The sequence below is a fragment of the Brienomyrus brachyistius genome, chromosome 16 (genome assembly GCF_023856365.1).
Source record: "Brienomyrus brachyistius isolate T26 chromosome 16, BBRACH_0.4, whole genome shotgun sequence".
Lineage (NCBI taxonomy): Eukaryota > Metazoa > Chordata > Actinopteri > Osteoglossiformes > Mormyridae > Brienomyrus > Brienomyrus brachyistius.
In genome coordinates this window covers 24,052,140-24,073,300 of record NC_064548.1, presented here as the reverse complement: position 1 = coordinate 24,073,300, position 21,161 = coordinate 24,052,140, and the positions used below count along the sequence as shown (strand labels likewise).

Genomic DNA, 21,161 nt, shown 5'->3' with positions numbered 1-21,161 from the left:
TGACTCGCCGGAGCCGATTAATGTTTGGTTATGTAAAGCAAATTTGGCTTCATTGGCAAATGGAGGGTTTCACTGCGTTACAGTGGTAGAATGATATATGCAACTAGTTAACAGTTTTATTTAATTACTTTTAAAGGTATAAAACGGTCGATACATCTGTTCCTTGAATCAACAGTAGGTCTATATATCGAGAACCTATGAAATAAATTAGGATACGTCCATGCAATGTATTTGTAACTAGCTGAAGTTGTATAATATGTTGAATTGCATGTTACATATTGACAAACTAGACGCATCTGCTTTTTGTAGACTACCAGTGTGCAGAATAAATATAATTTCTTGACCGTGAAAAGAGGTTTTGTTTGTACAAACTTTTATCTGCTTTTAAATTCCATTGACTATTATCGTTATTATTTGCTTACTCAACGGGGCGCCACACAAAAACCTCGCTTTCCTTATTTCGAGAACTTTATTTCTAGCAGCTATCTTGAACCTGGAACCCTCAATGTAGTCTAGGTTACGTCACATCCGACGCACCAGTACCTACCAAGACCAGTACGCCGAAACAATGGGGAATATCATGTGGACTTTTTCACGTGCTCCCTCCGAATGTAAATAACAGTCGTTCACACCTTTATATGTTGTCTCCTGTATGAATTTAGCTCCTCTTTGACGGTGGATGGTCAATGACATGAGTTGACGTTAAATGACCAAAAGGCGGCGTAGAATAAGCCCCAATCGCCACAGGGTGGCGCCTTCTCTCTCTTTTAATTCATTAACTGAAAAGTTATTTATTCTTAAGAGTTTATCATTCATCTTTTTGATTGTTGGGAACAAAAGACTGACCATTAAATCGAAGGTAAATTAAAAATCCGTCCATGATACGAAAGAGGATGCACAACGTATGATGCACTGTGCAACAGTAGCGTGCAGTTTAGCGTGGGCCGTGGACGGCGTTATACCGGTAAAGCTGACTGGCCGCGCCGCCTTCCCGACTCTGGAAGACAATAAGTACATTTTTGGTCATCTGCGCTCGTATTGCTTTCTGCAGCTTGGAGGGAAAATGTGGTGTTGTTGCCAGCCGGGGGTGGGGGCTCTTCGCTTGTAAATGTCAGGCTGCAATGTGGTCTGAGGCGAGGCTCGCAGGCCAACCTGCAGGTGTCCTGTTTATTTTTTACAACAGATGCATGTTTTTAAGTCTTAAAAGAAAATGACTGTCCTTACCGAGCGGCACAGTGGCTGACGACTGGGTTTGCACATGCTGACCGATCTAGCCCGTTTGTATGGGCGTCTGCGCAGCATCACACATGTCTGTCACGCCATACTTTCAACTTGCCCCCCACGTAGTTAAACATATATCTAGGGAGAAAGTCAATGTCAGCAGTGTGGCAAACTATAACTAACATGGGGGAGTTTCTGCTGTTTTAGTATTGCTGTATAGTAGATACGTGTGAAATGCGCAGTAAGTTTGTAAGCGTGGATTTTGTCACTTTAGCAGCCGCTCATTCCTGATTGTGACAGATGGGAATTCAAGGAAAGTCTTTTTTCAGCCTCGGCCCCTTTGTTACATCGGGTAGCAGGACTTTTATCTCATGGTGGCAAGAGAGATGGAGGAATATTGAATCTGAATGAACTTTCCTCTTTCTTTAGTTCCACCCTTTATATGTTGCTCTCCATCCGCCTTTGTCTTGTTGCCGAATCCGTTTCCTGCTCATTCATCTGTTTTGCCCTTTTCGCTGATCTGATAGCATTAAACATATAATTAAGCCATAAAGCTGGGCGACTGATGAGTGGGGCAGATGGTAATTGCCTCCTATATTTGAATGAAATTATATGCATTGCTACAATTTACAGCTTTCGCCTCATATTTTATTCAGCAACCTTTTATCTCCGTTCCTGCGGAGTTACTCTGCAGTAAATTTACACATCTTATCAACAGTAGGAGTAACAAAGCCAGTAGCACTGTGTGGGGTGCAATCCCAATATTGTAATTTGTCTCTAAATTAAACTCAGTAACGAAATATTCATCAAACATATAACAGCACGAGTGCAAAACGAAGGGACTCGTATTCTTGTTTCGATAGCGAATACATCTGCCTGCTTTCTGCCTGATTTTGGGAGACCGCCACCATATTACAATCACATATAACCTAATGGAAGTAGTTTTTAAAAAACGAAAAACGTATAGTTCCAAGCCGTAAGTCTTACTTAATCACACTCATTAATAATTCCGTGGTGCTTGTAGTTTTACTTCGTGTCTTGGGTTGCGCTTATTGCGAAAAAGATGAGTCTCTGTCGTCCAGCCCTGCATCAACCATATAGCGTATAATACGCGCATGGTAGCTTCGGTAAAATGCCGTTTAACTCAGTTGGTGTGAACTTAGCAAGACTGTATAGAATAAAGGCATCCAAGTAAATTGACTGTGTAATAAGACCTTAGACACGTAGTGTTTAGTCACGGTACAAGATCCCTTACTGTTGGATAAAGTGGGTGATATTTACCTTGGGTTTTGCCTCTATCTGAAAGTGATGAGTGTACCTTGTGCGGATGGGCTGTATCGCAGCTCCTTAGGACTCCAGCTGCCCGTAATAACCTGAAAAGGGGGCATTAATGCATCCGATTGATCGGCATGAACAAACTTCATTTGCGGGATCAATGGCTGCCCACTTGACAGCGCCGAAGAGCTGCATTCATTAGTTTTTTTCCCTTGTACTTTTCAAATAAAGGAGTGACCCGCAGATCCAGCCTAACAAAACGGCTCTATTAAAACATTAAAAATAACTTGGTGATTTAACAGGTAATTCACTTTAATCTGGCAGAGTGGCTGAAATATTGGAGTGGAAATAAAGGAAATGCGGTTTGTCCGGTGTTTGTACTTTATTTATGATGATGATCTTCTTTTGAAGTCATGACCTCAGGCTCCGTGGCCAGAACACTGGGCACAGACGGCTGTTTTCTCTTTGGTCGGTCCTCTGTCTTATTCCCCATTGTGAATAGGGATAATATCACCATCAATGTAAAATGACAGTCATACATTATCTCACATTCTTGTCACACTGTATTCTCAGAATCCCCCCCCCCACACCCAAAAATAAATAAATAAATGGGATAGGTTGCAACATTCTTTTTATTTACCTATCAGGCAGATCAAATAAGGAAGTTTTATTTTCCAAGATATCATTAATAGCCTGCTTCATGTCCTGCTCTGAATTTGGGGAGCTGCCTTTTGATTTAAAATTTTTACATATAATGTCTTTGTTTATTTGGTAGCCAGGTTGTGGTTGGGAGGCATGGGAGTGCAATACACCCCCCTCAGTGCTGATTTAAATAAGGGACAAATGTCATATTTCCATGGCCTGAGGGTGGTCCGTGTGTCAGCGGGTCCCAGGTGGGGTCACCAGGCAGTGCTTGTCACTGGGTCCCAGGCGGGGTCACCAGGCAGTGCTTGTCACTGGGTCCCAGGCGGGGTCACTAGGCAGTGCTTGTCACTGGGTCCCAGGCGGGGTCACCAGGCAGTGATTGTCACTGGGTCCCAGGCGGGGTCACCAGGCAGTGCTTGTCACTGGGTCCCAGGCGGGGTCACCAGGCAGTGCTTGTCACTGGGTCCCAGGCGGGGTCACCGGGCAGTGCTTCCAGGTCACTGTCACTGCGGTTTGGGGCCATGGCTGAACTTCTCTTAGGAAGCGGGAACGCAGCTCGCAGGCCGGGAATAATTACGGTCGACTTTTCTGTCAGGAAAACCTCCCACTCCTTGGATTTCAGGAGAAATAATCTATTTTTATGTTTCGCAGTTTCTTTTCTTCACCTTCCTAGATTATAGAATTCTATGTAATTAAGCGATAAGGTTATGCAAATGTCCGTGTGGTTATACATACACGTTTGCTGCATTGGGCGTGTAAACTGGCCGAGATGAGTGGTTTTATCCTGCCTGGAAAGCAAACGTACTTGCCGAGATGATCGTGTAATTAGATGTAGCTTGTAAACACCCACCCCTGACCACCCATATTCTCTCACATCCCCCCCCCCCCCGAGGCTTCAGTCTGGTCTCTGCCTGCCTCCTTGTCAGGGTTCCCAGGTTTTGAACTCAGGAAGCTGATTCGGTCCCTGTCTGATTCTCCTGTCTCTTTGAGGGTCCCTGTCTACACTTCACAGACTCGGCTGACATATCCGTGCAGGTGAGTATGAGTGGCATCTACTGCTGGAAGGATTTTTAGATTTTTTTTATTGGGAATATTTTCCTCTCTCTTTCAGATGGACGTAGGTGTGTGGAAATTATGTGGAGCTGCGTGTGGCTTTAGGGTGTGGGGGAGGGTGGGTGTTTTAAATATATTTACTGGTGTCTGGAGAGTATCTTCAAGATGTATGAGAACTTGACAAATGTGAATGGAACCCCCCCCCCCCCAGAGCCTCTTGGGGGGGGTGTTACATTATTAATAAAAGCACCTGGTTTTGTTCTTTCCTCTGCTTCTAGCCAAGGGGTTAATCATGTGGCATGTTTGATGATGGAATCGGGCAGCCGCAGTGCAGGGTGCTGGAAGAGAGCGGGGTGGGGTGGTTTGGAGGGTGGGGGTGAGCGATTTAGGAAGAGAGTGTGGGGATCTGGAAGCTGGGGAGGGTCTGTGATGGACTGCCGGCGATGCGCTCACACCCTTTGCTTTCCGTGGTGTGATGGCGATATCTGATAAGAGCAAATGTCCAGAACAGGTTCTGCAGTTATCAACAGTAAAGAGCATTTAAATGATGCAGGCTGAGTGACTCGCATACTGTGACCATGTGGTTTCCAGTGTTCATAACTAATACATATGCTTTTAAACGATTAAGAAATGTCAGGCCTTTATATAGAAATTAACAGACCCATCTATATTTTTAAGGAAATCTGCATTTTTAAATCCTGGTTTCATCGTGGTTCTGCTGGCAGAAGGCTATGCTGAACAGCAGGTTGCTTCCAGGTTCAAAATTTCTAAGATGGCAGTACGCAAGAATAAGGTAGAAGAGGAGACACTGGGAACGAGCAAAAACCAGCCAGGTAGAGGGCAAAAGCGACTTCCTAATGGCAGAGATGACCGTTACCTTATCCAAAAGTTTCTCATGAATCGGAGGATGACATCAAGTGACCTTCAAAAGGAACGGGGAACATTAAGTGCAGGTGTGAGGTTCACTGCTAGGAGAGTTTACATCAGGCTCCTAGAAGCAGGACTGAAGTCCCATAAAGCAGGAAGAAGCCCTTCATTAATGAGAAGCGGAGAAGAATCAGGCTGCAGTTTGCAAGAAAATCAAATAAAATATATATATTATTCTTAGACACAAGCCCATAAATTGAGAAATGAGTGAAACAAAAAACTTCTACACACCTGTAGAACAACTATAGTCTTTCATGTTTGATAACCTGATCAGAGGTACGACCGCTGGACCTTCTGGGACTTTTCCCAGAATCCTTTGCATTGCTGTGCTTGCCATTTTGCACTGATCTGTGTGCAGCCATGTGCAGACCTGCTAAGGCAGGGGCCGATATATCCCTATATGTGACGTAGGTATATGTTCCCCGATTGGCTGAAATACAGGCCTGTAATCCCATAATGAATTTTGTAGACTAATTGTAGACATAAAACTAGTATTCTGTGTTTTATTTAGATTAACCTGCATTTGACCAATTGATATAGTATCAATGCCATGTGTTAATAGGTCTTGTTACAGAAGAAGTTGTTTTGCATCTTATTGATTAATGGCACTGCAAATGGGGGAAAGTGCAGCTGGAGATATTAACCACAGTCTGCAGAGGGCGCTGTTGCATTTGAACATCAGTACACCATCCACGCATCTTCCAATCGTTTATCCCGGTCATGGTCATAGGGGAAGGATACCCCACCCATGGCATCTTAAGGTGTTGCTCTCTCTATCCTGAATGGAGCTATTCCTGTCCCAAACCTTGTTTTTTTTTCTTGCTTCCTTTCCTGTGGTTTCATTTATGGAATCTATCAAGCGCATGCTTAATGCATCCCTGTCGACATCGGAGGCCCTTTCTCTGTACAGTATTTACAGTACGATCAATATAAAGGCAACGTTTGTAAAAATGCTTGCTCTGTTGGACTGACGGGTTGCAGCAGACTTGAAGCACAGGTGGACGTAAGATCACACACTCCAGTATTCCTAGTGTGACGTGAGCAGGGCCTCGCCTCCTGTAAAATCACTGAGTTGGGGGCCGCCTGGTCCCCCTCTCTGACACGGAGTCACAGGTCAAACACAAAAGTTGTCCCGTCGCTCCAGAAATGAGAACAGAAACCGAGCCTTAATTCCATCGACGCAGCTTCATCATTGCCTATAAATTATGTTATTTAGAAGACCCTGCTCATTTTCCCTCCTCCTCATTAAGGGTCCGCCCTGCTGAGCTGTGAATATGCAGTTTTCTAAAAAGGCCTGTGACAAAATGAAGCCAGCTAATTGGCGTTAGCGCTGAGATGAGCCAGATGATGAGGACTGCGGACAAAGCGAGTGGCCATAATTAGGCTGGGGAGGGTCGCGCTGCGCGCCTACTCTGGTCACTGCGGTGGGCATTTTAGGAGTCTTCTCATGTCGTCCTCTGGTTCATATATATATATGAAACCCACGACCTAAAGAAGACGAGCTCTGTGTCATTGCGGGGAGATGGCCGAAATGTCAGTCGGTGCCCCAGGCCCTCTGAGCTCCCTCATGCTCCCCCGGTGGTGGGATCAGGAAGGTCTCCTGGCCATCACCATGCTGGAACTTATTTCACATACTCTGGTGCAAGCAAATCACGCAGGTTAATTAGGCCTTGATCGGAAATGGCACCTCGGACGAAAGAGCGGATGGGATTTAATTAATGAGGACCGACATGCCGCTTGCTGCTGGGGAGGCTGTGGGAGGGGACCACGGGGTGTGGGGGGGGGGCACAGGCCTGTTCATTTTCCCCACGAACATTAAAGATAATTAGAGTGCCGTGTCCCCCTTCAGTTTGCAGGAATGTCGCAGCTCTGTGATTCTTCTTGTAGATGCTTCTGAAACGCAGGCCTGTGTTTTTGCTTCTTGTCTTTCATGTGTTGGCTTTGTCGTAGAGGTAGGGGAATCTTCTAGCGGCTATATCAGGGTGGCCCTTGCTGGAATTTTTGGACTTGAGGAGTCTAAGTGGGCCTGAAGCCAATATTCAAGGTGTCTTTCCAGACTGGAGTAGCGCTGGCGATCCTGACATGACAGCGCACTGACGGGAGATCTTCATGGTCCTTTGCAACCACGCTGCTGTCCCGGTCTGCTCATTGTTGAGGGTCATGCCCCATTATTTGGTCTATTGCAGTGGTTCTCGAAGTCGGTCCTCTGACCCACTGCCCTGAATGTTTTCCTGCTATCCCAGCCCCACACACAAGTCCCAGCTGTCTTTCAGCTTCTGATTACCTGGATCAGGTGTGTTCAGTCAATCAGTAGTGTGTAGAGCAGGGATAGCTGGAGAACACGCAGGGCAGTGGGGCCTGAGGACCGACTTTGAGAACCACTGGTCTATTGGCAGATGCTGGCAGTCAGAGTGATTAGTTATCCAGCTGGGGCTGATGTTGGTAGTTTTTCAGACTCTATTGTTTTCTGAGTGCTGGAGCAGAAATGAACTGCATTTGAGGATCAGTGAACGAATTGGTTTCCAGATTTTGCCCCTTAACTCTTCCATGGTTGCTTGGTTGAGTCCAAATAAGTTGAGGCCAAGCCTGTGATTCGCCCCCCCCCCCCCCACCCACCCCCCAGGCCTGTGAGTCGCAGCTGCTGTTCATTTAGATGCAGTCTGGTCAGTAGCCAAGGCCTGGCTGCTTGACTGCAACACTGGAGGGTTTCTGCACTGGGTACCTGCCCACCCAGTACCCCCTCTGCCACGCACCACTCAGGGCGAGGAGCATTTAAATGCCACATGGACCCAGTACTATATAAAGGTCCTCAAAGATGAAGAGAGCAGCTCTGCTCTGCTTATGCATGCTGTCTCTAATGCATGTTTTTTCAGATTCAGCAGTTTAGACGTGTTGAGCAAATTCACTAATTATACATGTTAGCTTTGTCGGTTACTGTGACGATGGCATGTGCCCAATTCCTGGCGTCTCCTCCACAGCGCCAGGTCTTTCAGAGAGAGCTTCTGTCTTGGCTGAATGAGTGTCACCAACACACTGAAAACCATCCTGGGCTGGAGCTGAGCCTGGGTGAAACGGTACAGCAGCACCGGTGAGTCACCACGGCGACCCATTCTCGGCCCGGGCATGAAAGTGGACATTGACATGTGTGAGTCATATCTTGAAGCACACCGCTGTGCCAGCCCTCCTCCGGGTTCAGAACCACAAAAGGTTCATTGTTGGGAGCGCTGTAAATCTGTCGGTGGAATCCGTTCCAAAGGGACGAGCGCTTTGCTGGAAAGACCCACATTTTCCGATGGTAACAGTGAGAAGTTTTCCATGTCTTGTCACAGAACTCCACGACCCCTATCCACACAACTCAGCACATTCCCCTGCCAGTCCTCGCGTCTCAGAGGAGTGATTCTTATTTCCATGAATTTTGACCAATCGGATGGTGCTGGCACACTACTGTGTCTAGGGCCCATAATTTGGTGCTACGTCTCTGCTTGACCCCAGTGAACATCTTTGGGATGAATCTGAATAGAATGACCTCGTCCTTGGGGACACACCAAGAGCTGGGAGGGAGTAAAAGTGTGGACCGTCTGTGGTTCCCGAGGACCGGGTTGGGAAACACTAGAATAGAACCATCTTTGGGTCCCGAGGACCGGGTTGGGAAACACTAGAATAGAACCGTCTGTTGGTCCCGAGGATTGGGTTTGGAAACACTGGAATAGAACCGTTTGTGGGTCCCGAGGACCGGGTTGGGAGACACTGGAATGGAACCGTCTGTGGGTCCTGAATATCCAGGGAGCCTGTCATAATGCACACTGCAGCTAGTAGTGTAACAGTGCCACCCATGGACCTGTAAGCCAAAGCTCATGTCCCTGGAGGAGCTTTGCTTTATTAACTTTAATTAAAGTTCTAAAAAAGCAGTTATTAAGATTGGACGTCACGTTGACACCGGACCCCTTGACATTACCTGGTTGCTCTGTGCTCTTTCGTAGTTCTAGATTAAGAGAGCTTTGCTGTCTTGTTCCAGTTTTTGTACACTATTAAATCTATACAAATGAATTCTTATCACAAATTAGTAATCTCTCTAGTCCAATTAGTTCACCACCCCAATCTCTAAGTCAAAGGTCAATATGGCATCATACGAAATGGAATGTCCTAATCAGGCACTTATTTGCAATAAACTCATTAACCTGGTGTATTCAGTGCCAAAAACAGTAATGCAGTTGTTATATGAATGTGTATTATTGATAGCATATATTTATAGGGTTGAAAACGTAGGCATCAAGTCAAAGTAGATTGCAAAATTCTGGGAATCTTCTTGTTAATTCCCTGATATTCCTGCTAACTCCCATGGAAAATTTCCACCTTGGAATATTTCCAAAATTGTCCAGCTTAACTTCCCATGGAATGGAAGGTTTCTGGAAAGTCCTAAAATGGAGCCCTTTCCAACCCTAGGTCAAACCAGCTCTCAAGAACCTGTGAAAGTCCACATGTGTTGAGGAACTGAGCGATCTTGTGCCATGACATCACATTAAGTTGAGAATTGATTGGGCTCTCCCTTAAGGGGGAACTTCTTCCATGGATATTCTCTGGACATCTTGCCCATTGGTGATGTCCTTCATCACCACAGTGTTAAATACCACTGTTCTGCTCGTCACACGTGAAACTGTATGTCACACTGATAAATGCCTTTCAGCTCTTTGTGCTGAAATCCTTTGGGAAGCATAAATAAGGACAGTAAATACCTTCTGGTCAGCCTGGTTAGACGGACATGGTGTTAGTCACTCCTTAGTTACTCAAATTTCCTGTATCAGAAAATTATCAATGACGAGTGCAAAAATTCTGGTTCTGGATCCGTGATGTTGAGACTCCAACACCATGATATCTGGCTGCACAAATACACATCTATCTGCAGTCTTACTGTGAGTAACGTCTGTGAACATATCGATCCTGTAATCCTCTAGGAGTCAGCCTGTCAAGTTTGGGGGGGAATTTAAATCACCGTCTCATGCCCTTAAACCGCTCGGTCGTATCTCTGCGCTCTGCTCCTTCCGTACATTCCCCGTCTGATTTCTCCATTTCTGCTTGTTTTGTTACGCCACTGGTAGCAGGTTTTCCTCATGCAGAGCTCCTGTTTTATGGAATAATAGACCCATTCATGTCAGGGTTCTGTGCATATACTGTAGATTTATAGTTTCTAGTACAGAGCTGGGCAATCTTCTCTGCAAAGGGCCAGCGTGTGTGCAGGTTTTCGGGACTTTCAGGTCAGCTGCTATTTAGCAATCTAGGGAGTTGCAGTGAGAACCCGCACACACACAACAGCCCTTTCTGGGTACGATTGCCCACCTCTGGTTTAGTAAAAGATCTACCTCTTTGGTCCATTGCTGAGAGTGAGCAGCCTGTGAGAGTTTGTGTGTCATGTGTCCGGCCCCTTAGTTCCAATAGAGCTTCACCTGGAAGCCATTGCTGTAATTGCACACACTCCAAACAAGTATAGGTGGGGGTCAAATAAGGATTTATTAAAATAACAATGGTAGGTGCTGAATGTTTCGGGAACGCTGATGGCCAGTTCCGTGGATTTCCATGCTCTGAATTCTCCCCTCGCTGCGCCGCCTGCTTGAGTCCCTTCACCTCCGAGTGATTAATTATCACGGATTATTCACCAGTGGCTGGTGGGGAGTCGGGTTTGCTGTCAGATCGGCTGTAGGAAAGGCGCCCAAATCTTGAAAAATTTCAGAATTCAATGAGAATGGAAGAGGCCACTCCCCTCTTGCCCTGCCGCCCCGAGTACACACATTGTTTAGTTTTGTTTTTCTATCACAAATATTCTTCTCGTTCTCCATCCAGCCAAGTTATACAGCTGACAGCTTCTTCAGAAAGTCCTTTTGTATGTTGGTCTGTTCTTAATCACTCTTTCTGTGATTAATCCTCGTCAAAAGGATTGTATGTAGGAACTGAAACTATGATTAATGTGTTTTTTTCTTTTTTTAGTGATACATTTTTTGTATACATAAATATTTTCCAGTCACAGGCAAAATGTCCGATTAATCTTCACATTAACTCTCTCTGCAGGTCGTGGTACACAATGCACATTTGTACACCATTCAGATGAGGTTTGAGAACTGGATGCAAATGGTATAAATGGAAGAAATATTTTATAGGGGGAAACCCTTTTAAAAAGTTGACCAGAATGGCATTTTTTTTCACTACAGGGAAGGGATGTGAAAGGTATTCTGCATAGCCTTGCAACTTGCAAAATTTCAGGGCCGAGATTTATTTTCGCAAGATTTATGCGGCCCGCCTCACTCAACGCAAAGCAAATGCGACCTTCATCCATAAGGATCCCATGTTGCTCTGTTTACTCTCCTCCGGGCCAATGAACTGCCGCAGCCCTGTGTGGAGAAGCTGCATTAATCCACCGTGTCCATCTGTCCCTGCGGAATATTTACGGTGCTAAATATGCTTAATTAGGAGGCCGCGTTGTTTCTGTTGGCCAGAAAGAAAAATGCACTGTACTGTAAGTATAAAAAGTCCCAGTTGCCATGTTGGTGTCCTTTGACATATTTCCCAGAATCCTCCGGGCTGTGGAAATGACCCCTGGATACAAAGGTCGTCATTCAGTGTCCTGAAATGTTCTGTAATTTGGGGAATGGCTGAGCAGGACATTGTAGCCGGTGGATGAACGAATGGGGAAACGACGGAGAGGCTGACATTATGGTGAATGACAGCTTGCGTGAAGATTGAAGTTTAAAGAAGTATTTTTTTAATACCATTTCATGCAAGGTTATGTGATTTGAACTGGCTGGGGGGGGGGGGGGTGAGCTGGTTGGTAAGCTTTCCTCAGCGATGCGGCTGTCAGTGGCCCTTCTGAGGGTGGCCCACAGGGGGTGGGGGGAAGGGGGGGTTTTTCTTAAGCAGCCTGGCTTTCAGCTCTGCTGCTCAAGCTGCTGTGTCACGGGCGACAATGCAGTGGAGTGTCAAGGAAACACACAGGCCTTCATTTGGCCCCCGCACACATTTTACGGGCACCGTCAGATGGAAAACGATCCCTGTGATGTAATTGGGGGAGATTTAGTGAAGGTGGGGCCACACGGTGCACGGGGGGGCTTCTGTCGGCAGAGCGCTGGAGAAAACAGCGCAGCTACGTTTTAATACTTCATAGAGAAAAGCTATTAAAACACTCAATTTGAAGCTAGCAGCTGAGACTTCATGGTTCTCGGGATGACACTGCACAAACACACTGCACAAACACACTGCACAAACACACTGCACACACCCCGCCAGACCCTAGACAGTGCCCCAAGGGGGAGGGGGGGAGCAGGCGTTTACATTCATGTTTTTGTTAGCAGCACCTGGTTATGGCCAAATAAGATGGGCCATCTTATTTGTGTCGTGTGATATGAACCAACGCTACACGGTTTTCACAATATAATACAGTCACGCTGTAATAACTGGTATTGACAACATGGAACAGCTTCTAACGAAAGCAGAGGGCGGATTATTCGAAAGGGTGACCTGAAAGGTTGTATCGATGCGGACGGGTGCCGGAACCTTCTGGAAAAGGACATGCCACGTCTGGCCTTGATAAAAGGCGCATTATAACGCCTCCGCTGTGACACCTATCACGGGGGGGGGGGGGTGCATTTGGCGGGAATGAGATGATAGCATCTCCAGCAGAGCCGAGTGACATTACACCAGCTCTGACAGTCCCGGGATGCTGGTTACTGGGGGCCAGGGGTGGGGGGTTAGGGAGAAGTGCGCTGACAGGGGGTACAATGAAGTCGTCAGAAGAGCGTGATATTTTAGCGGAGAGCCGCGCTGGGAGGGACGCTCCGCCTGTCAGCGCGGCTCTGCCCCTTCATGCCTGATGCCCTCTCCCAGTGCATTGTGGGGAAACACGCTGCTCTAATTACACCCAGCTGCCTTTTTACGCCTCACACCCTTCGTAAGATTTGGAGACAACTAGTTCAATCTTATTTGTAATATCGTACTGGTCTTTGAGTTTTTATTTTTCTGTTTTTAATAGTAAAGCTATTCAAACCTGAACTACCTAAGTTTGGCCAAACTAGGATTGTGTACCAATAATTATTCCAGCTACGTTTCCTGACACCATACTAATAAGTCTTAGAGAATCTCATTGTTATGCATTCGTTTACTTACCTACTTGTCCTTTTATTTTCATTAGTTAACCCTCAACAAAATACTACGAATGTTTGATTCCCTCAAATATTTATCCCTTGATTATAAACAAGATCAACTGGCATCCAGTGGCCTGTACTACGAAGCGGGGTAACTGGGTTACTGGCTTATCAGGGTAACTTGTCGGATTTAAGGAACCACAGTTTAAATGGACTTCATATTCATTCGCTTACATTTCGCCCAGACTACCTTAAATCCGACAAGTTACCCCGATAAACCAGTAACCCAGTTACCCCGCTTCATAGTACAGACCCCAGATCCTGCACCCCTCCACCCTGACCAGTGGTTAGGTGATGATGGATGGATGGATGGATGGATGAAATTGCACATGATAAATCACTGTTCTTGATATGTTAACCATGGCTCATACACCTAAGAATAAAACCTTAACATGGTCATGTTGATATTAACTTTCATTTTCAAATATTAACTATTAAAATTTCAGTTAAAATATCTGGGGTTGTGCCTTAGAGTTGTATTGTGTGTCTCATAAATTAAGTAAAGAAAAAGTGCTATATACTTCTGACAGCATTTCAGCAGTGAGTAATTTACAGGTCTATATGACCCAGACCTGGCCATTTGACAGGCATCTTTGGGGGGGGGGTGCTGGGGGTGCGGGGAGCAACCAAAAGGTGGCAGTGTTGCAGTGCAGAATTCCCAAAACACCTCGCTCCATCTGACCTTCTGCCAGCCACCGTGTGGACACCCCACCCCCCACCCCCCTCCCTGCAGGGTCACGTTCTCAAAACTGCCACGAAACAACTGATATTTACAGTGTTATTAAAAAAAATAAAAAAATATGTAGTGTGGAGCCTGTTATGGGGGGGTCCCGATCTGTCTCCCTCCAATCCTCTCCCCACCCCTCAGTTTGGGATCTTACCATATTAGACGGAGACACAAGGAGTCTGGTAAGATTTTGAGAGAATGGTCAGTGGGGGGGGGGGGGGGGTGCGTTTTTATACACGCTTACATGACTCACGAAGTGTAGAGAGAAGGATTGTGTGTCGATGCCTGGTTCCCTTTGTGGGTGAGGAGTTCCTCTTAAGGGCAGTTAGTCAGGTTTCTTTTTTTTTAAAAAAAAAAAAAAAAACACTACTTTAAACTTATCAGTCCATAAATCTGTGTTTCTTTGTTCGTTTGTATGCCGCATTTCTCAGAGAAATGGATTACTCATCATGAATTCTCGGTTTCGAAGTTCTCTGCCTCCACCCTTGCATGTTTTAGAAGTAATTACGGTCTGTGGAACAGAAGTGTAGTGCTTTTCCAGGTGGACAAATGTACACCCAGCAGGCCAGCAATTCTACACCTATTATAAGAAATGCTGAAGAATGTGCCGCCCTTAATGGGTTCGAAAGCCGCCTCTGCTAGAGGAAGGGTTAACGGCAAGTGAGGCCCATCAAAACCTAAATTGGCACTCTGGGCTAAATGACATCCTTCCAAAGATGCTTGCCGAGATTATAAGGAAAAACCTGAAAACTGAGAGGCTGATGTCACTTTTTTGTTAATTATGAACGGTTTCTAATCCAGGTGGGGATGAAACGCAGTAAGAGCCTTTGGAGAAGAAGAGGCACAAGCCAGGGAGCCTCACAGGAGAGGTGCCTTCTTCTTCGAAAGGGAAGGAGGAATCTTAGCTCGACCTACAGCCCTCTACAGGTCTCCCTTGATTCACCATCCCCCACACATCTCTACTACTGTGACTGTTTGTTAACCAGCCTTCTGCCATGGTCACAAGTTCAGCTTGAGAATTGGATTCCGCCATACGCCAGTCTCTGGTTTTTATAAGCGGAACCTGGTGTTGAGGCATTGGGATCCTGGGGAGCAGAACTTTTCTCATCAGCTCCGGTCAACAGAGGCTCAAACTGGAGTCCGATCTGGGCAGGTTACTTTTGTAAGGTCGGTGAATGTGCCGTACGCAGAAGCAGGCCAGAGGCTGGACTGCAGTCCGGAGGTTTCCAGGCCGCCGGGCGATTGTTGCTGCCGTTCATGGCTGATTCGCTGTCTCGTCCGGCCATCCACACATTCGGCCAATCCGGTTCTCTGAATGCAGCTGTGAGTACCACTCCCAGACTCAGGAAAAGAGGCTTGTGAGTTTGCATCATTGATTCTCTCCATCCATCCGCCATAAGTGCCGATCCTGTGCAGGGCAGTGGTTAGCCTGGAGCCTGTCCCGGGATGCCAGTTCCTCACAGGGCAGTATCTCCAATTTTGACGTGTTAGATGAAATCATGCTCGTCTGCTTTTAAAAACCAGCGTGATCCATGAATTTGTATAACAATAAAACATTCGCATGAGGGTTTGCTGTTTGCTGTGCCTGGATGATGTGCCTGGATGATGTGCCTGGGTGATGTGCCTGGGTGATGTGCCTGGGTGATGTGCCTGTGAGCCTGTGGATGTGCGTGTCTGTGCATAGTTGAGAGAACGCAGGGATTTCACAGATACCTTTGCTCTGTGCTCCTGACACCAGCCCTCTCGTCATAGGGACCCCTTCCCCAATGCAACTCACAATGTCTAATTACCTCTTTCTGCTGAGGAGGAAGATGGATTATATTTTAATATGAGGGGGTCCGCAATGAGGGGGCTCGCCCGCATGTCAACACTTCGCAGCTGATTTAATCACATGACTGTAGAGTCTCTCAGCCAGCAATTAGTCATTAATCACACCCTGGCCAGTGTCCCGTTAAAATAATAATAATAAAATAAAAAACATGAACATTAAGGGATCTCATTTCAGATAGAAGATGGGAAAAGTACAGAAAGTGGAGAAGGCAAGATGATCTGTTTTTGGTGAATTAGGACCAGGAGAATCTGTGCCCTGTTTGGATGAGCTGATATTTGTTCTGAGAGGATAAGGATGAAAAGGATCTACATCCTGTTTAATGGATCCTGAACCGGAGGGCCTGTGTCCTGTTGGGTTGGTGGGGAACTGGAGGATCAGCATCCTGTTTGGTGGATCATGAACCGGAGGAGGTACACGTCTCGGAGGAACCAGCTCACCAACTTGCCGATTTTCCTGGCAAGCTCTGCCCTTGAGGTGCGAGGCAGTGCGGGTGGGGGAGGGGCAGATTTCACCTAACGCTCTGGGTGTATTAATTATCCCATCCAACCCCCCACCAGAGCTCCACCTCCTTCCCCCAGGAGCCCTCTTCTCTCTGTCTCAGACACCCCTCCCCCCTCCAAATTACCCAGAGCCTAGAAAATGTCAGCACCAAAGCTGGGACTTGATGCAGATAATCATTTTAATAATATTTCCCCATTTGTGACCCACCCCCCAGCCGGGAACTAGGGGAATAGAGCCCTTCCCAGTCAGGCATCAGACGACAGATGGGAAGAGCCAGACAGGTGGAGCTATGGACAGGAGCCCAACCTGTGCAGCGCCACCTGGTGGCCAGCAGTGTGAGTGCCTCTGCTTACCTGGGGCAGACGCGGAATCGGCAGTCCGGAGGAATCAGACAGCTATGGGAAGGGCAGGGGAGTGGGAGGGAAAACCTAGGTCCTGTTTTATCACTCATATCCACAAGTGTCTGAATGGCTTCATCAGAGCAGAATTCAGCCCCATAGACCTCCTGCTGGAGTTACCTGCCCTGTCCTTCTCACATGCCGGATCTCATTCCTGGTTATTTATTGCACACAAACCAGCGGGATGTGGATTTTTCTGCTAAATCCCAGTATGATGTTCCATACCTCATGGCTTAGGATTGTTCTGCTAAATCCCAGTATGATGTTCCATACCTCATGGCTTAGGATTGTTCTGCTAAATCCCAGTATGATGTTCCATGCCTCATAGCTTAGGAATCGAACAGATTACAACCGTCCTTCTGTCGAGATTTGGATCAGAACTGGCAGCCCTTCTTATCTATCAGTCATATTGACTGACTCGTTTTAAGTTATTTAAAAAAGGAAAGCTGCAAACGCAGTTCGACCGGTTCCAAAAGACGTCGTGGGAATTCCACATTTCTCGTGCAGCGCCAGTAATGTGTGTGAGTGTCGCTTTTATGCTCCTGTCTTTAAGAGGGATTTTTTTTAAGCTAATGTTTACCTTAAGAAGGGAGGAAATCCATTTTCAAGAGCCACTTGAGAGACCTGTAATTTTCTAGCTGTTTTTGTCTGATTTAGGTGATGTGTATTCACCCTATTTACACATCCGTATCTCTCCATGAGGGCCACATGAGTGGCATTTAATGTAGGGGGTGGGGTTGCGTGGGGCGACATCAGGCCCAGCATCATAGTTGTGTGAGGATGTCAGTCCCTAACTCTGTGCATTGAGCATGCGTACATTTCTAAACATGTGCTGGTTGATATTTAACTAAGTTTTGTCATTAAATTGTGGCTGTTAAACTTTGGCCATTAAATTGTGAGTTTTTTTTTTTTATATGAACAAACTATAATCAGTACTTTAGAATTAAAATTCTGTGATTTTTTTCCTAACTGGAGGTCGGGAGCTGTCCCCACCAATTTTGCCTGCCAACATATCTATCGGATCACAGAGGAGTTAATTATAGCCATTAATCATTTCCATTAAAAATATTAATAATATTTACAGGTGTCTTACAGGTGGCCTAGAGGTTGGGTTGCAGTATTGTCATTGTCCTCTGCATAGTCTCGTCTCATCCTGCAGTCCTAAAGCATATCATTTATGGGCATTGGTGTCTTTAAATTGCCCATAGTGTATTTGTCTATGCACCCTGTGATGGACGGGCCTCGTGCCTGAGGTCTCCAGGGCTACCACAGTACGGAAGATGCATGTAATCAATTACAGCAGTCGAGACCCTGCTTTTATGCCTCGTGCTGTCCTCCATGTTTTGCTCTGCCTCTTGCCATCTTCCGCTTTCGGCTCTGCCTCTTGCCGTCCTTCGTGTTTGGCTCTGCCTCGTGCCATCTTCCGTTTTCGGCTCTGCCTCGTGCCATCTTCCGCTTTCGGCTCTGCCTCGTGCCGTCCTCCGTGTTTTGCTCTGCCTCATGCCATCTTCCGCTTTCGGCTCTGCCTCGTGCCATCTTCCGCTTTCGGCTCTGCCTCGTGCCATCTTCCGCTTTCGGCTCTGCCTCGTGCCATCCTCCGTGTTTTGCTCTGCCTTGTGCCATCCTCCGTGTTTTGCTCTGCCTCGTGCCATCTTCCGCTTTTGGCTCTGCCTCGTGCCGTCCTCCGTGTTTTGCTCTGCCTCATGCCATCTTCCGCTTTCGGCTCTGCCTCGTGCCGTCCTCCGTGTTTTGCTCTGCCTCTTGCCATCTTCCGCTTTCGGCTCTGCCTCTTGCCATCTTCCGCTTTCGGCTCTGCCTCGTGCCATCTTGCGCTTTCGGCTCTGCCTCGTGCCGTCCTCCGTGTTTTGCTCTGCCTCGTGCCATCTTCCGCGTTCGGCTCTGCCTCCTGCCATCTTCCGCTTTCGGCTCTGCCTCGTGCCGTCCTCCGTGTTTTGCTCTGCCTCGTGCCATCTTCCGCTTTCGGCTCTGCCTCGTGCCGTCCTCCGTGTTTTGCTCTGCCTCGTGCCATCTTCCGCGTTCGGCTCTGCCTCGTGCCGTCCTCCACGTTCGGCTCTGCCTTGTGCTGCTGGCTGTTTCCTGGCTCCCGGCCCGGCTTGCTGGAGGTCCTCCTGCTAGATTATAAGGTGACAGAACCTAGGTTATTGGTGACCTTCTCCGAAGGCTTTCAGCGCTGACCCCATTAGAGAGGCCGCGTGCTGCCCGGGTCCCATCCTCAGGCTGCAGCCCCCCTCCCCCTCCATCTGCAGGGTCCTTTATGAGTGGGATAAAAGGGCCCCCCCCCCCCCCCCATGAAGCCACTTCAGAAGCTCCGGGGGCCTAGGGCCTCTCTGCTCGGGTTAATTTAGTGAGGACCGGGGAGCAGCACCATGGCTGGCTGGAGGAGGGTGGGGCCAGCATGTCCCGCCTCCCTTTCTTCTTAGCAACTACCCCCGAAACCTCTGCTTCCCTGGAGGCTGGATCGCAAATGGTTTGTGCCTCCCGCTGCCAGGGATGGACTGGTCCAAGTGGAATAGAAATATCAAGGACAGGATAGAGGGCCAGTCACTTGCAAGGTTCTTAAAATAACTAAAAACAGACCCAATTCTCACCTGCGGCATCGCATTCAGTGGATTTCAGAGCAGTAGGTAGTTAAACCACTTTGTCTTCACTTAGCCAGGCATCGTTACGGCTCACTTCAGATAACCTCTTAAAAGTTTTTTCTTTTACAGCAATGTTTCCCAGTTAAGGTGCTCTCCACCGTCGCTCGTGGCTTCCTGAAACATGGAATGAAACATTCAGTGGACTCTTGTGTTTTGTCTGTCCCCATGAATGCATGGAGTCGAGTAAGGAGACCTGTATTTGGATTTAACTAAATGTGGCTTCATTTTAGGCCCATTGTAAGCTATAAAACCTGCTGTTATCCATTATCTGTTGTGCTTTTCCATTAAGCAGAATATATATTTTTTTCATGTGACAAATGTAGGTTTTAATATGGGTGGGTGCCTTGTGATGGAATGGCATCCTGTCCGGGGTGCCCTCCTGCCTTGTGCACTGTGATGGACTGGCATCCTGTCCGGGGTGCCCTCCTGCCTTGTGCCCTGTGATGGACTGGCATCCTGTCCGGGGTGCCCTCCTGCCTTGTGCCCTGTGATGGACTGGCATCCTGTCCGGGGTGCCCTCCTGCCTTGTGCCCTGTGATGGACTGGCATCCTGTCCTGGTGCTTACTGTGACCCTGTCCAGGATAAATGGGTTTGAAAGATGGATGGGAACCAGCTGGATGGATATATTGTTAAGCTCAGGGGCGGTTCTGGGGGGGGAGGAAGTGCCCCTATGACATGTATACCCCCCTAAATACGTGTGCTACTTGGGTCTGAAATAAATGAATAATAATAATAATTTATTATTTACATTTATATATGGCATAATATTTTCTGGGTAAAATGTAACTGCAAATCATTGCATAAATAACTTTTCAAAGTTCTCTTTTGCTTCTTATTGCTGGCAGTCTAGTGTAGGTGACACTCAAAGAACAGCAGAGCCGCGGCCCCAGTGTGGCCCCCCAGTTGTGATGGTCTAGTATCACCTCTGGCTGAAACTTCTGTCATGCATTTGCTTTAGAAAGGGCTTCTTCTTGTTATGTATAGAGTGGTGCTGTGATTTCAGATGCTGAAAAATGATGCTTAATAATTATGATGAAGATTCTCATGATCTAGAGCACATTGTGTTTCCGTCCCTGATTTTGGGGAGAATCCAGAACTGACCCCCCGACGCTGCATGCCCCCCCGGCCCTGCTCCTTGCTGGTCATCTTACCAAGGCCACGCACCATGCAGCCTGAAATAATAGAAAATTAATCATCATTCACCAGCACCATTTATGATGTTGATCTGATTTATCAGCATTACTGCCTACAGTCCCTGCTCGGTTTTCCACAGCTTCTTAGCTCATTAAAAAAACAAAAAAAACATCAGGACCCTTACAGCCCTGTTAATTCTTGAATTCACAGGTAGCTTCATGCTGTGAGATAAAACCTTTGGGCTGGATATCAGAGCAGTTAGAATGGGTCCCGCTTATATAGTCGCTTATGCTGTACTGATGTTCCTGTTTCTTCAGTGTCTTTGTGATTGCCGGCTATTGACAGTGTTGAATGCAGACAGAGTCAGTAATATTGGACATTAAGTCTTGGCATCGTGTGTGTGTGTGTGTGTGTGTGGGGGGGGGGGGGGGTTGTGATATTTCACTTCTAAGGCTGCTCCCGGCCCTGGGTGATGACTGCCTGAAAAAGAGGAGCAGGCCAATGACAGCTTAGATCAGGGAGTCATGCACCCCCCCCCCACAATCTCACATGGGTCCACTTTCCGCGCCCCTGCAGACACAGACCGGGCCGCCTGTCACAGC

The 21,161-nt window shown here is 47.1% G+C and overlaps 1 protein-coding gene and 1 long non-coding RNA gene across 2 annotated transcripts; one reads left to right on the top strand and one right to left on the bottom strand.

The window, feature by feature from the left end:
* Positions 1 to 841: 841 nt before the first annotated feature.
* On the top strand, positions 842 to 15,178 carry LOC125710232 (uncharacterized). Its single transcript, XR_007382940.1, has 3 exons — positions 842 to 859; positions 8,100 to 8,209; positions 14,836 to 15,178. It is a non-coding gene; the product is annotated as an uncharacterized LOC125710232 (long non-coding RNA).
* A 1,352-nt stretch (positions 15,179 to 16,530) lies between these two features.
* LOC125710230 (serine/arginine repetitive matrix protein 2-like) lies at positions 16,531 to 19,534 on the bottom strand. The gene is made up of 2 exons (XM_048979760.1): positions 19,374 to 19,534; positions 16,531 to 18,896 (listed from the first exon to the last, which is right to left on the bottom strand). Exons 1-2 carry the CDS (start codon positions 19,385 to 19,387, stop codon positions 18,263 to 18,265), a joined length of 648 nt encoding a protein of 215 aa, XP_048835717.1. The 5' UTR covers positions 19,388 to 19,534; the 3' UTR covers positions 16,531 to 18,262.
* Positions 19,535 to 21,161: the final 1,627 nt, after the last annotated feature.